General features: G+C 37.6%; 1 protein-coding gene across 1 annotated transcript in view; it reads left to right on the top strand.

The window, feature by feature from the left end:
- LOC124301145 (sodium-dependent dopamine transporter) overlaps positions 1–16,633 on the top strand; it is a 571,198-nt gene that overhangs the window by 115,691 nt on the left and 438,874 nt on the right. Inside the window, exon 4 of the mRNA XM_046755874.1 lies at positions 8,696–8,830. Within this exon, the coding sequence (XP_046611830.1) occupies positions 8,696–8,830 (135 nt within the window). The remainder of the gene's footprint in view (positions 1–8,695; positions 8,831–16,633) is intronic.

Genomic DNA, 16,633 nt, shown 5'->3' with positions numbered 1-16,633 from the left:
GTAAGATGTTAACCTTTACATTCCCATCATCGCGCTGCACCAACCTCAATCTCTGGACGATCACCTGCTGCGCATCGTCTAGAAAGGTCTTCAAATTTTTATGATGCAGTTTTGTGACAATGCCGGTACGAATCCGATCAGCAAAAGCACACTGTAACCGCAGGACTACCGATATTGCCGCCTGTCATCACAGCATGCTGCTGCTGCTGCTGCACCCACGCTCATTTCAGGGCGCAGGGAAATATCACGTAGAAATTGGATATTTCTCATTCCAATGCTGATCCATTGATTGAAGACATTGTGATTCTCCTGTTCTGAAGGCAGGTCGTTCAGCAAATTGTGCGTGATCTCCATCTACTTGAAGAGCCATGACTTCAACGTTAATGTCGTTGATAGATTCAGAACTTCTAACTTTTTTACGTATTGTATAAGACTGATGAGTCTACAATGGATGTGTTGACCTTATATATGGATGGATCGTGAGAATTTGGGGGTGATGGAGGTGCTCTACGCTCTGTACTACCTTCCTCAAAAAATTGATAGAGAGCATGTCTGAGCCTGCACCTTAACAGTGAAAAAATTGTAATGTCAGGGACATCTGATAGAAAAAAATCGGTTAAGAGGGGTCAATACCGTCTAGAAACTTCAAAAATTAGATTTTTTTAAAATACTTTCTTATAATTTGCAAGATTTATTGCGAGACCTTGAAATAACCTTGAAGGACATCACCAAGGTAAAAATGAAGGCCACCATTGAATTCCTTGGAAAAAGTTACTTCCAGAACGACCTTAACATTTTGGGAAATTGTCTAACCTGCGGAAATATTCAGCCGTCCCGTTACTTTATTGACACCCTGTATAACTTTTAGTGAAGCAAGTCCTCGTAGATGGAGCTTCAAGATAGCGGTGAAGTGCAATTGTAGTGTAAATTATATAAAGTCATGTCCTCTGATTGATAGGGCTTTTGAAATAAACCGTCGAATAGTTTTTGCCATGAGACTCTTAGGCATTGATATGAAAGGAATTATTCTATTTTGTGGCATAATGGATATTTGTCAAGGACTTCGTCAAAGTACGTATTACGCAGATTTGGAAAATATTTATAACGCGAGTCAAGGGGTCTATGACATCATAACAAAAAAACCAGTCGAGGAAGAGAACGAAGGAAACGCTAAGCGAAGTAATCCTCCATCGGAATTGACTATGCCCGGGAAGGGAACGTGAAAAAAAAGAGGCTTATCTTCGCTATTTGGTATCACTATGCTCATTGCAATATATTCCAATAAAGTCATTGACACAGTAGTGAAATTAGGTTTCTGCCAATCGTGCAATGTATGGAAAAATAAGTCTGACACAGTGGAGGATAACTTGATTTTTAGTATTGAAAAATTTCGGTTCTTCCATAATTTTAGAGTTTTTTTGCTATACTGAATTCATAGGAAAAGACGCAGTTGATTTTAAACTTCCCGCTTTTCGCAGCATCTTCTTCGGTCTTATTACGGCCAGGTGTTTTGCATCTTCCAAAAACCTGCTGAAATCCTTATAACGTAAATTGATGACGGCTCCTATTTTAATTCGGCTCTTAACAGCTGTCTCCAAATCTTCTCACCGTACTTGATCACTTCTCCGTTGGTTTTGAAATCCGCCATTCACTCTTTGAAACTGTAGAAACATAGCTGTCAGTGATTTCAAGATTCCAATTGTAGTCAAAACTTGTGTCTTCTACCCAATCGTTAAGGCGTTGTTTCGTAAAATTTTATTCAAAAGCTTGGTATTTTGGGTTCCAAATCGAATCCAGGTTTGAATTTCTGCTGGTGATGATTTCTCAGTTAATATCTTTTTATTAATTTCAAACACTTTTCGGATTCCACATTTGTTTCTTTTTCTTTCGGTCACAACGCTTATTTCATAATAACTGTTCTACGTTGGTACGGTCTCTTCAACGGGACAAAGTCATGACTCACACACACTGTCGAGAATTCGCCGATAACTGTTTGCAATATTCTTTAAAGAAAATTTCAAAATATTCCTCGAATGAACGTGTAGCGTTTATGTGTGAGATAATAAGGCAGTTCTTGGAACTTGACGAAGAAGGTTTGCAAGAGTGATACACGGAAGTATAGTAGTATAGTAGATGGGGATGTTTTTACTTTTCCTACGGTGCCAGATTTATGTCGTTGAAATTTCGAAATCTACGCACTAGTGCAGTAGGACGGAGTGAGACAGAGGTATTATGCAAACGTAACCAACAAGTACCAACCACTTCGAGATACTATATATACTATCACTATAATTGTGAACCTAAATACATGAAGATGCTGTACGAACAGTGGTGCCACATACGCCTGATGAAATCATTTACAGTCGAATCGGCGACGAGCTAAGGTGTGTGATCGAAATCAGTGCAGTTACTCAGTTTTTACGTTTATTGTGCAACAACTTGGGATTTTTACAGTGAATAAAAATAATTTAACGTGTGCGTATTTTTTGTTTGGTTTGTAAAAAAAAAAAAAAATTTCACCACGATCTATACCGGTAAGTTGTACCAGAATATCACCATTCTTTTTCTACGTTTTGTTATAGACAATCAAGACTTTAGAAATGTGTGTTTCAATCATATTTTTTTTTCTTCGTATTCTGTGATAAACAATCAATACTTCAGACATGTGTTGAAATTTTTTCTCAAGTTTTTTTTCTAGAATATGAAGTACGTAAGCATAACTCCGTTAATTCACGTACCGTGAGAGTGGGCAATTAATTTTCCCCTCGACTTTTTAAGGAGTTCCATCAACATGGCTATCGCGGCTTATGGAACTCAGGGAATGGAAATTTTTATCCATCAAGCGGGTGTACCAACTAGTTCACCGACAGAAGAAGCAGGATGAGAAATAGTGGTTCTACAAAGTATCCAGCATATACCGGTAAGATGAAGTAATATGTTGACAAAAAAAAAAAAAAACATTGTTTTTCATTTTATTCATTTTGCAGTAAGAAAACTATAAAACTTACGTGATTTGAGGTTTATTATATTACTAAAACCACATTTACTTGCTTGTTTTGTTTTAGATCACTCTAATGGACTCATGGACAACCTGAACAAATCAAAAGGATTCTTATAATAACGTTAAGTAAAAATAAGAAAATTTCATTCATAAGAATAAATATGTTTTGAATATTTACATCATTTCCATAATTTTTTAAAGTTTAATTAAAATTGATTCTTACATACTCAGGACAAAGATGACTGTTATATTTTTTTTTATGAAACTTATTCGAGAGTCTATGTGTCGGCAAATTCTAGTTGTTCGTGTAGGCCGCCTAGATATTTCATTAACAGCCGATCCTTCTCAGAAGCCTGCACCATGTTCCGGAATAGGATGTCATCGTCGCAAAGCAGTTTCGCCATCCGTGCCAGGAGGATAACGCATGCACGTACCATCCACATCGATAGCCAGCCGTTGTCCGAACAGTGCCTGCACTCTCCTGATACTTGTGACTCGATAATTTCTTAAGATCTGCAAGTCTGACAGCTTCGACGTGGGTAGAAATTGCTCCAGTTTGCCAATTTTGTTCAGTTTTGTCAAATCCATTCCTTTTTTTTTTGTTTTTATTCTCTAATCAAATTCAAACGTTCCAACTTTTTCATCACTTCGTTGAGCTGAGATTTTTGATGCACAATTATTTTCAAGTCTTTAATATTTTTTATGAATATATCATTTTACTTTCGTAGCTCCGTTTGTTTCGATGTTCTCTCCGTCAGCGAAGATCTGAGACTAGCGTTCTGACGTGAAATTTTTTACTTTTATAGCCGTATTTCTACCAGCATTCGTTCATTATAATTCTTTAGACTTATAATGAATGCTTAGTCTTTAGACTTATAACTTCTAGAAACTTCGTGATCTATGGAAAAACGTCTGCGGATCGTCCCAGAACTCAAGGTTACACTTAATGCTGCCAGACGATCGCGAGAAATCGTTCAGGGTCAAAGCAGACTCAAGAACTTTCCAGAATTCAACGTCGCGCCAAAACCCGACGGTTGCTCGCAGATCGACGCAGACGTCAAATCGAAAGACTTGTCGAACGATTCCGAAAATTATTTGTCAGCCTAAATTCGTTCAGAGCCGATACAGATTTTTTCTCACGAGTGCAGAACTTTTCAGACTTCAATGTAGCGCGGAAACCCGTCGAACATATAGGCCTATCAACCTGAAGTCGAAACTTGTCGAACGGATTGTTTGTCAGACTAAATTCCGAGAATTCGTTCAGGATCGTTGCAAGCCTCCCAACCGAAGGAACCTTCTTTAAGCTGACAATGAACTTGACACGTGCACGGGTTCGAGGTTGAACTATTGAGGGTTCAGGGTGGCGCTCGGTAATACAGTTTCTCGATCTTGCTTGATGAGCATGGTTACGTAGAGCGTAATTTATCTTATATTTATCTGATGAGGTTAAAAGTACAGCATATTTTGGGGGGTTAGTATAGTAACATAGAAAGTCATTCATCCGACAAAGGTGAAAACCGTGGTAATTTGGAGGATTTTTTTCTGATTATCGATAATCAGCCAGAGTGGGGCTAACTCCCAGCCCTCGAACGTTTTAGAAAAGGGTTTGCGTCTGGGAGCTGTGCCGTAAATTTAGAGATTTGTATTCAGAACCCGCCTCGTATTACTACTGAGGGCATCCCCAATATCATCACAAGGCCCTTCTCCATGTGGAGTAGCTATGAAATTCCATTCTGCGCTAACACTCTAAAGTCTTCTTCGTGAAGACATATGTTAAATTTTTTTTTTCGTTTTCAGAATGTGCGTTGGCTCATCAGAGAAGGGAATGACTTTATCAATTTTACGCATTTCACGCTTTAGAAACTTCACAAATTTTTGTTGGAAAACATGGACGGTGACGGTACCGTGTTTGATGCACTCTGAAATTGCTGTATAATTCTTTAGCTGAATTGTACCGTCTTCTTTGTAGTAGGTGACGGAAGCGACCCTAGGCGTACCGTCACTTTGTTGTTGTTCCAGTCTACACCTTGCATCGCGTCCTGTATAACAAACGCTCGTTTTCTGCAACATCGCAGACCACTAAACATTCTCTTGGTTCTAATTGTTTGTTTTCTTTTTCCGAAAAATAAGCGAATTCCTAATGAGCAATAAATACATGTGTCATCATCGATTCCCTTGTGATTGGAATTTTATCAAGAAATCTTCCACAGGTATTTGCATAGTTTCAAGCTTTGTTCTATCCACTGATACCAATTGTCTGCACGTCTCGGTATCAATCAATTCCTCCTCTAATAGTTCTTTCAACTGCTTCACTACGTTTTCGGTGCCTGGACACCTTACAGACCGCTTCAGATGACATTCGGCTGCTGGTAGGGTGCACATTATTTGTTTCAGAAAATCTTCGTAATTATTCAATGGCTGCGGTGTATTTGCTATCAATTGCGTCATTTTTGCACCATCTAACGATAGTTTTACATTTTCATGGATCGCGCATACACAAACTAAATGAGTCCCACTAGCTCCAAGGAGTACGCCTTAGGTCATAAAAATTTGAAAAACCCATCTTCAAGTCAGGGTACTTTTCCTTGAAGGTGCGGTATGTCTATTTTAAATTGGAAAGCATCAGTCGTTTCTGTTTATGTATTTTTTGATCATATTCTTCAACGGCAATATCAATTTTTTTACCCGCCACCACACGACTAACGAGATCAGATGTATAAAAATCTACAACACAGGTCAGTGTATCTTGGCTCGACCTTTTACCAGTCTTTACGTTGGGGGTGGATAAGATTCGAAGAAACATCGAAGTTTTTATAACCATTAAGAAATGACAAAGTTTGAAATATTGTTAAAATTTGAATTTTCTTTTTCTGGTCGTTTGTAGAGTCAAACTCTACCTTTAAGTTTTGAATTATTTCACTGTTTATGGTTTTTTTTGCAAATCCGTTTTAATGTCACCTTCAACATGAAATACCTTTGAACCTAATATTTTGTGCAATTTTTTTAACTTGTCTTGAGGATATTTCTTCTGCTGTAATTTTCTTTCACTGATACTTGATGTTCACAGTTCAATTGAACACTCATTTAGTTTCAAAATATCCACAGATTTTTGCTTTGGCATAGAATTCTTTTCGTCGCTTGATGATTGAATTACCGGATTGGTACCAGGTTGAGGCTCCGCACTCGTTGGTGTAAAATAATCACCAATTTCACTGATTGCAGGCAGTTTTACAAGTTTCAACCGACAGCAGTCACAAATTTTCGTATTTGCGGACTTTGTTATATTTTTCATTTTCAACTTCTGTAGCATCGTCGGAAGTAGACGTCTCAAAATTTTCACTGATTTTCTTGAGTGCTTTGCTAAATTGAACGGATTTAAGCAGCGGGTATAACTTATCTGTTTTAGTGACATAATAATTAGTAATGATTTAATTTCAAAGCACTTCCAAAAATATAAAATACTTTTGAGTCGTTTGAAGCTACGTGATCAGAAAATCGACGTGACTCTGGCAAGTGTCAAGACGATACTGAAATAGTCAAATAATATAAGGCGTTTCGCGAGTCAAGGGAGGTCATGAATACCTGAAAGGATAAATAAAAGGTGATATTCAAGAGCCTGGTAAGAACTCAGTTCTAGTCCAAAATGTATTCCCGAGGATCCGCGCAAACGGGTGTTCATACAATGGGTATTACTATTCTATTACTCGGAATACCCTGGAAACTAGTGGATTACTGGTGCATGCAACCTTATGAGAAATTCAGTATAAACTGTGATAAAAATTTCTGGAAATATATTCGAAATTTCGGATTTGAAATCCAATTGTATGAAAGGGAAAACTAACACACAGTTTGTTACCTGAGTTGAATTTCAAGTACGTATAACCACGCGCGAGCAAGGTCTACCGTGCCCCCGCCTGTGGTCATGCCCATGAAACAATCGCTTTTTAAATATAGTTTCCGCCGTAGCTCCACTTTGAAACTCACAGGTTTTTTAGAGAATGAATCAAGGAACATGCTAGTATTTTTTTTCACTATTTTACAAGTAAACAATATAATTATTTATATAATGTGATTTATTTTGGAGGTTAGGTTTGCAAATTAACAAGACGTGGCGTTGCTCTGAAAACAAAGATTTTTATTTTATCCTTTTTTTTCCTTCAGGGATCTGTGCATCTTATTATTTCATTAACAAACTCTCACCTGAAAACAAAGAAACGACATTTATGTTCTTTGTTTAATTTGCCGATTTTTCCTTAACGTTTCACTATTCCGTCTTTTATTTTGAGCCTCTTTGACACATGGCTCTTCTCTCTTATCCCTACCGTATATAGCGACCCCGGGTTTACCGACATGGCGCATGCGCCTTTCAAAGAAATATATTTTCATTGTTCCCTAAATTTGAAATAAACAAAATGAAAGTACGATTCAAGGGCTTTGAAATGAGTGTTTGCTGAAATCTGTACGACAGAGGGAACCGGAGATATCGATGTTAAAAAGAGAGCATTATTTCTTAAAAGTATTATTTTTTGAAATTCAATCTGTTTCAACTTTTGAACAATACATATTTAAAAAAATTATTTGACGCCTTCATTCTACTCAGAGAATCCTAAGAAAAAATTACGAGAGAATAAGAAACATTGAGGTATATTTTTGGCCAAATCCGTCCGGCTTGACTTGGAATGACTCATATATGATCTTATATGAATTGTGCATCGACAGAAAACAATTTGTTTTTCTCCATACATGTTCATGTTTGAACATTTATGACCATATATGATCTTTTATGAATTGTACATCGACAAAAAAAAATTATTTTTCTACATATATGGTCCTATATGAATCATTGAATCAGATAAATCATATATGATCATATTCAAGTATATATGGTCAGACATGGACGTTTTCTCCCGGGTAGTGAGCGAGAAATACCTGTATGGTGGAGGTACTCGAGAAAGTTCCCGGAAAAACTCTTCCTCATGGCGGCTTTTGCGGTCTTATTGAGAAATCGAACTATTTGCTAAGATACTATTATTGAGCAATTCGTGCATTATTACCTTTCGAAGAAAATTCTTTATTATTCTGAAGTGGTCGACGTGTTAGCTTTGAGTACGCACTTTGAATTTCCTATGTTACTAACGCCTGCTGGAATCTCAACTACTGTGATATCCGGCCTATATCTCCGTGGACTATATTTTTCCAGGCTAAATTTTGCGAGCACAATCCTCCTGGATAAAATTTTCCCTAGGCTAAAATCTCTCTGAAGAAATTCTCTCCTTCGTAAAATCTCCACCGACGATTTTCCTTGGCTAAAATCACCAGGAAGATAAATAAAATAAATTGAAATAATTCAAATAAATTAAATTGAATCAATAAATACAACTAGTGCATGAATAAGCTTATGAAATTTAAAATAAATGAATATATTAAAGTGAATGTCCATGGAAATTTGGCAGTACAGAAAATCATGTCTGGAGAAATTTCCGAGTGGGGTGATTTTTTCCGAAGAGAATTCATTCGCGTGGATATTGTTTAAGAATTTCAGTCTGCGGAGAATAAATCTAGGGGGATTGAGGCCTAGAACCACTACTGTAGGATAACGTTTGGTAACGTTTTTTTGAATGGCCTATCCCTGTTTTAGCGTTAGCTAATACTCGAATGGTCCCCAAGTCTGAATACTGTTCATTAAATTTACAGGAGCATTTTTAGTTCCATACTGCATCATGCTTGTGGTTGGAGGCATCCCTCTATTCTACATGGAACTCGCTTTGGGACAGTTCAATCGCAAAGGAGCGATTACTTGTTGGGGCCGCTTAGTACCACTCCTTAAAGGTAGAGTATTAGTATTTGATTGAAATTTTTATATGTTTGAGCATGTATAATGATTTAAAAGAGCGTTTCGATTACTAATCAATATTAACATAAGTGATTGGTAGAAGAAGCATGCATCGAAGCTGTGTCACAGTTTTACCTATATGGACTAATCGTATACTCGTGTCATTTTTTATTTTGTTCATCCGATGAACGAACGAATAAAATCTGTTGAAACTTCGACACCTTGATATTTTTACTTCAACGAATGCGGAAAAATTGAGGATGAGAAGTTATATTTGGAAACTCATCTATGTAATATGTGATTTTAGCTGGATGTATTACTTATTTTTTTATATTTGATGGGATTAAATACGTAGCAATAATGTCCAGAGTCGCAAGACATTTCACTATTCTAGAAGTACCTGTTAAGGCAAAAAAGGTATGTCTGAATATGTCTGACATGTCTGAGATATCTGAGATGTCTAAGATGTCTTGAAAATGTTCATGCAATATTTAAAGCGGGAAAAAATAGGCAATTTTTTATAATTTTGACAAGAAATAGCGATCAACCCAACATCCGTTACCTAAGTTTTCCCTCAATACGAAAACCATAAAACGATCAGCTGATCACCGTTTGTTCTTGAGATTCAAAAAAATCGTATCCATGGATTTCTACGTTGAATATCGTATGAAAATAGTACTACTTGTTTTACTCCTTACTAGTCTCAGGACGGCGAAAAGCCTTTCCCCTATGGAGTATTATTGCCCCACAACCTTCGTGAAACACAAAAATAGTGTAGTAAGGGGAATAAACGACACATATTTTTGATTAATTTTCTGGACATATATGAAGTTTTTAAATTCTATCGAAATCCAAGTCACTTCATTTATGCAATTTTTCTCTGCGTGCATGAAACAGGCTTTTTTCTACATTAAAAGCAAGTGGAATACTGCTCATTTCGAGCGTGGACCTCATTACCTCCCTAGGGAGATACTGAGTAATAAAATAAAACTGAATGATTATGCTTATTAATCATTGTTCTTATGATTAACTCATATAAAAAGAATCCAACATAAAACGAGACTATTTTCCGATACGTGCGCGAAAAAGGGCCTATACATGCACGTGTTGAAAAAAGCACTGTGTGCAACAGGGGCGGGGAGGGAGCAGTCACTATCTGTATAGTCGAAGCTTCTTCATAGGCGAAGTTGCCTCGTAGTTTTGAATAGAACCTTTTTTATTAGTATGAAGGATAGAGGTTGAGGTTTCTTGAATTAAAAAAAACTCTCGCGTTTGAGCCATCGAATTATGAATGTTTATTGGCTCTTGTGGGAAAAGCCTTGCGGCATAAAAACCCACGAAGTATGAACGTGTATTTGTAAACGTATAAAAGCGTGTGTCGATTGTGTATATGAATGTGTATATGCCGGTTACAGCCCGTTTGGCTCATGCCACCGCGATCTCGAGTGCGTTTCGTATTGCGATTTTTGTTTTATTCGATTCGATCGAATTTCGTATGATTTGCATTTGCCTTACTCCGAGGAGCGAACGTGTATGAGAGTATGATTGGTGTTGGTAGTACACCAAGAGCACTCGGGCTCGTTGTATGATGGAAGGGTGCAAGACCCTTGGTATGCGTGTATGGGCACTCGGTCCCGTGTAGAATGACAGACACTCGGGCCGTACTCATCTACCTTACTCCGTAGAGCGAACGTATACGAGAGTATATTTGGGCCTCTCGTCTTTTGGTCGTGGTACGAGAGAATGCACGGCGTCACTCACGATCGTCACTAGACGGACGACTTAACTCGACTGTTTTAAAAAATGCGTGATGCGCGCTCGCCTCCTCATCTACGCGAGATTTGGCATCCCTGCGGAGACGAATCGTTCGAGCACGGCTCGCACGGAGATTGCAATGACACGGGCACAAAACGACGCTCAGGCACTGAACACTATCTCAAGTACGATGATGATCCACTCGTTATCGACACCCTCGATTCTGACTTGCACACCATCATCTGGCTCTCGGTAGGCATAGCCCATTGCTTCCCTTGCCGCGCAATGCACTATTATTTATAAACCTTAAAGTGGCAAATCCCAGATTTCACCGGAGAAATAAGATATTTTGTCTCAAGGGCACTTTCCTATTTACCGATCTTTATATACAGGGTGTGTCACTTTAATCAATCCAATCAAATGTCTCGCGAACCAAACGTGTGAATGAAAAATGTTTTAAACAAACGTTGTAAGGTTTGGAGTACGTGATCCGTCAAGGTCAGATGGAGGTCAAACTGGTTTTGTTTTAAATGGAACAGTATAGTAAGTCTCCGGTAAAGCATTTCTAGATACCAGGTTCGATTCCTGGCTCCGTCTTTAATTTTTCAACTCACCTGAAAATTTTCGCAACTGTACTCTTTCTAGACTGTCTTTCGTGTGATGGCTCAGTCGGAATTTCGCTAGATTTTAGTCATGAAAAAATCCTACATTGCTTGTCCTATTTCTTGAAAAATTTTAGCCTATAAAAAAACTGATCTTTTATGTTTAATACAGTTTTTGTCTGAAATCATTTTTTTTTTTTCGAGGAAAATCGAATAATGCTCCAATAAGTACATTATGCCCTTGTTATACGGAGGCCGAATTTATTCTAACCCTTAGGCTGCGACAGTCACCTTACGCAATTTTAAAACCATTTAAAACGCAGTCAAAAACAAAAAAAAAAAAAACACAATATACACTTCAAAGACCAAATTCAAACTTCCCTGCAATAAAGTACGTAAGTAGACAATATCGAAACTGATGGAGTTTTGGCAAAATGTAGTTACTTATAGGAGCATTATCCTATTTTTTCGAAAACAATGCTTTGAGACAAAAACTGTATAGATCATAACCGATCAATCTTTTTGTAGGCTGTAACTTTCGTGAAACTTTTTAAAAAACAGTTTTTGAGAGTTCTGTCGAACATCAAGTTTACGGGTATTTTCACTATCATACTCGTGATCAGCAAGTCAAAATACATGGGTATACGGAATTTCGTATTGATCAAAGGTATGGGCTTTTCGGAATTACACCAAAAAAATATAAATACTCGGAAAAATAAGATGAAGGGGGCTATAGCTGAAGCTTTCACGTCGCGACCTGTATCAAACTTGACCGGCTTGTATCTCATCATCAGTAAAGTTTATGTGATAAATATGTACGTATTTTTTGATGCAGAATTGCATGCCCTTTTAGATACCGATGAAACAAATATACTGTTTCATGCAAAAAAACCAAGTTGGCCATCATCTGACCTTGGCGGGCCTACGTACGGACAATCTAACATCCTAATCTTCTTTGCCCCTTTGAACTTTACAACTTTTGTATGAAACATTTTTCACTCACGCTTTTGGTTTTCACACTCTGTATACAATTCTTGTGTGCGTCAGTGCGTCTATTAGTAATCGTGACTATGATTCATGGCTATACAAAAATCCGATAAGTGGCGCCATGGTCAAGTTATTAACAAATTTGATATAATTCTTTGGTGAGTCTGTTAGCGATTGTGTAACTTCTGAATGACTTGACCAATTGAGGTCATATTCTTACAATATATTTTTATTAGCTATGCTAAGGTCCAATAGGTGGCGCTTTTGTCAAGTTATTTCCAAATTTTATATAACTAGGGGCTTCGCCCTTGCGCGCTTCGCGCGCCAACCCCATCTCGGCGCTACGCGCCTCACTATTTCCTTACGCATTCTCTAGTAGACAGGCGAATTCCTTCATGTTGATTTGATGACAGGTCTGCACTTGCTGTCCACTTCAATTCCTTATGTGCTTACTTTTCTTTTTTTCATCAATTTAAGCTTCCATTCGTTGGTTGAAAATTGGTGTTCCTTCTCTATTGATATCGATCTATCTCCTTAACTTGCTGAATTATTTTTGCTACCGCTCTGCCCGTTATTCTCCAAAATCACCTTCTTTATATTATTTTTTTCTCTATATTTGTGTTGCTGTCTACTCCGCAAAACACCTCTTTCTCTTGTGGTCAACATCGATCCTGGTCGTCCTCTTACCTGGTTATACGAATATTTGATGGATATTATTCTATGGCTTATTTGGTTCTTCGCACTTACAATTTTATTTTCCTCTTTCTTTTGTGATACTTCCGACCATCCACCATCTTCATCGCCTTGTCTGCTGCTTGAAACTCCCCCTTTCTCCATTGTCATCGTAAATCCTGGCTGTCCTTTTGACTGTTTGGTGATATATTTAGATTCACTATTATTTGATTGTTACTTTTCATACTTATTACTCACTATCTGAATTTTATTTTGGTTCTGCAAGACATCAAAGTGTCCACTGTCTACGTCGCCGGTGAAGAGTAGCGAGAATTGTGTTTCATTTTGTGATCCGATCCGGTGTGGATGAATTTGTTCTTCGCGATACACGATTAAACATATCTTAAAAATGTCCGCAGCTGCAGCTAATTCTGCTTCTCCCCCGTATATTCCATTTTCATTCATATGTGATTTGTAATCACCAGGTGACCTAATCACAGCACCGTTTGACTCATTACCTGTAATAAAACCCGGAAATGTAGACCAATTATCCACTATATTTGAAACTATACTCAGTCTCACCTCTGCGTGTCGATCTTGAGTGCCGTATACACAATACGCCAATACGCCAGCGTGCGAAAAAGACAATTCCCGTCGGGAATCATCTTGGTAATTTTCGTTTGCATGTTCATTTATTGCGCGTCAGAAACGGATACCTATAAAGATATTTGTCAAAGACTGTCATAAACAGCCGATGACAGCTATCAAAGGGTTTGCTAGATGCTTTTTGTTTGGTTTTCGGGATCTCACCCCACCGCCAACTTCATGCGTATACTATTGTTATTATAATCTTTTTTATACTATTGTTATTATAGTCTTTTTTTACTATTGTTATTATAATCTTTTTCTACCTGTTCATTTGTTTGAAACTTTTTTATTAGATAGAGAGATAATACAACGCGTCTGGAACGGGCAGGCCCGGGTTTAACGTGATTCGGTTACACCAGAGCAAGGTTTTCTACAGTTTTCTCTGTCCTCTGTGTGGATACAGGTGTTTCTTGGTGAACATTTTAAGACGGCTGTTGCCGCTACATAATGATGGTTAAATTTAATTGCTTGTGGGGAAATACTTGGGACGAATTGGATTTAAATACTGATTATTTGAAGAAATCACAATTCACACCACAATTTAACGCAAAGTTCAAAGATGAATCCCTAAACTCGATGTATTTCAGATCAACGTTTAATTTTCCACCTTTGCAAAACTTTGAATTTACTGTTCACTTTGAATGGAATCAAACATCTGGAATCAGGTTTGCTCGGCAGCGACCGACCACGAGATGAACTGCTTAATAATAATATCTATGTTTCTAATAAAATACTGGTAGAATGTTGTGTAGAGTTAAAAGATTTTTAATTCATTTGGCTAACGATTTTGATTCAAAAACAATAACAAAAGGTTATTCAGGGACAACTGATTCAAGGTGGTACCAGTAAACATAGTTATGTGAAAGAAAAAAATGGTGTTTATCGAAGGGAAAACCTTATAATTCAATAAATTAAGTTTGTTTTGGTTACGCACTCTGTTCTTTGGACGGTTTAAGTGAGTTTTTTTTTTCATTGAAACAAGGAGAATACCTGCACTTGAAGATTTGTTCTCTACGAAATTTTAAGGGAAAGGTTCGGTGCACTATCTAGTTATGCGAAATACCGGTTCTAGAGGGGTCATGATTTGATGTATAACTTCGTTTGCATTTGCGAAGGAAACTCTATGATGGCCAAGAATTAAAAATAATCCATGACCATTTCACAAATTCTATCCTTTGACTGAATGAAGATATCATCAAACATATGCGTAATTTTTCAGATTATAAATTCTTATATTCATAAAAATATCTTGATACTGACTCCCTTCTGATATAATTTGGTAAAGAAAAAGTGGGCAAGTGAAAAAGAAAAAAATCATGGTCAAAGTGATACCGATACATACGATTCTTGTGGTACAGAGGCAGACTTCGTTTCTGGACTCTTGGAAAAAAAATATATGGTTCAAGAATAGTTTGCACTAGAAAAATCGATTCAATTTAACAGATATCTCTGCATCTGACTACGTAATCGTAGATCCGCTGATACTCAAAAAACTGCTGCTACCTGCAAAGTGTAGTACGTGTGATACGGATTCTTCAGATATTGTAGTGAACGAACACAACAAAGGATTCGCACAGAAACTAGAACTGAAGTGCACCTATTGTGAATCGAGTGGAGTGGATCCAGTGAAATCCTCGGATTATTTGTCTCTGCTTATAAATTAGACGACCAACTACAATGTCAATTTACGTATTAGCATGGCATTTTTCCATGTAAGCAAAGTACAGTGGTGTTGAACAATTTGCCATGATTATGAAAATGAAGCCATTCGCTAAAAGTACGTTCATCGATTATTCAACGATGTTGCACGATTCAATCATCATGACGACGCGTGAGAATTTGGACGAACAAAATCTCGAAATAAAACAGGCCTATTCTGATCTTGATGAGAATAGTAAGTCGCATCAAACACATGCCGACATGGCTATGAGCTTCGACGAAAATGGCTGACACGAGGTCACACATCGAAATTTGGCGTTACTTATGTTTGATATTGACCTACTGACAGAATACGTTGTAAATTATAAAGTGATGTCAAAATATTGCCCCTTTTGTATGATGGTAAAAGCTAAACTGGGCGTTAAGACCCCAGAATTCGACGTCTGGTATCAAGGCCACGAAGGTGCTTGTGATTTGAATAACTCGGGCTCAGCTGGTGTCATGGAAATGGCTTCCGCAGCGCAAATGTGGAAAGGTCTCAACGGTATGATCTACTTTACACAACTATGCTTTCGGACGGAGATGCAGACACATCAACACGTGTTCCGAATTTTTTAAAAATTGTTGAAGCTCAAATTTCGTCCACGAAACTAAAGAGGCACCTTATTTTTCCGGGTGGATTCCTAGATTTGGAACAGGACTTTGAAATGCATTGAAAGATTGGAGGAGTCGTGGAGTTATCGTAAGTGGTCGAGGTCATGTAACACTCAATAACACGACCATAGGTAAACTGACGAGCTGCTATAAAATTAGCCGAGTGCAGGCATCCGGAGGAACTTGTCGATGCTGAAAGACCAATTTATAGCGCAGGACTTTTCTAAAGTACATATCCCAATATCTTCTGTGAATTAAAAAATTTTTTTTTATCCCTCCCTTACGAGCACTCCGATGATTCTTGGTGTCCTTTGAGGGGTGGTTTTCGATGGAAAATATGTATAAAACGAACGAATTATCAATTGTTCACCAAAAATTTCAGACATCTTTCTTCATCCGCAGGGTCCTTTTTTTTATGCAAAATTGTGTATGAAAAAAGGTGGACAACTCAGTGCGACCAAGAAAAAGATTTTTTAATCATGAAAAACGAAATTTTGTACCGCAAAATCGAAACGTTATGGCCGGTGATTGTTGCCGAACACTCCCGATTTTTTTACGGATATGAAAACTTATAATCTAAAAAATTACGCATGGGTTTGATGATTTTGGGGTTTGATTGAGTCAAGAGATAAAATTTGTGAAATGGTATAGATTTCTTTTTCAATTTTTGGCCATCGTAGAGGGTTTTTTGCGAGGGTAAATGAAGCTACATAAAAATCATGAACCCTCTGGGAGCCGTATTTCCCATAGCTAGAAAGTACACCGAACCTTTCTCTTAATAAAGACTACCTCGCTAGGAGATTTTTTAGAACAGTTGCACTG

Source organism: Neodiprion virginianus, chromosome 3, assembly GCF_021901495.1.
Source record: "Neodiprion virginianus isolate iyNeoVirg1 chromosome 3, iyNeoVirg1.1, whole genome shotgun sequence".
In the NCBI taxonomy this organism is placed as follows: Eukaryota; Metazoa; Arthropoda; class Insecta; order Hymenoptera; family Diprionidae; genus Neodiprion; species Neodiprion virginianus.
This window is presented reverse-complemented; position numbering and strand designations above follow the sequence as displayed.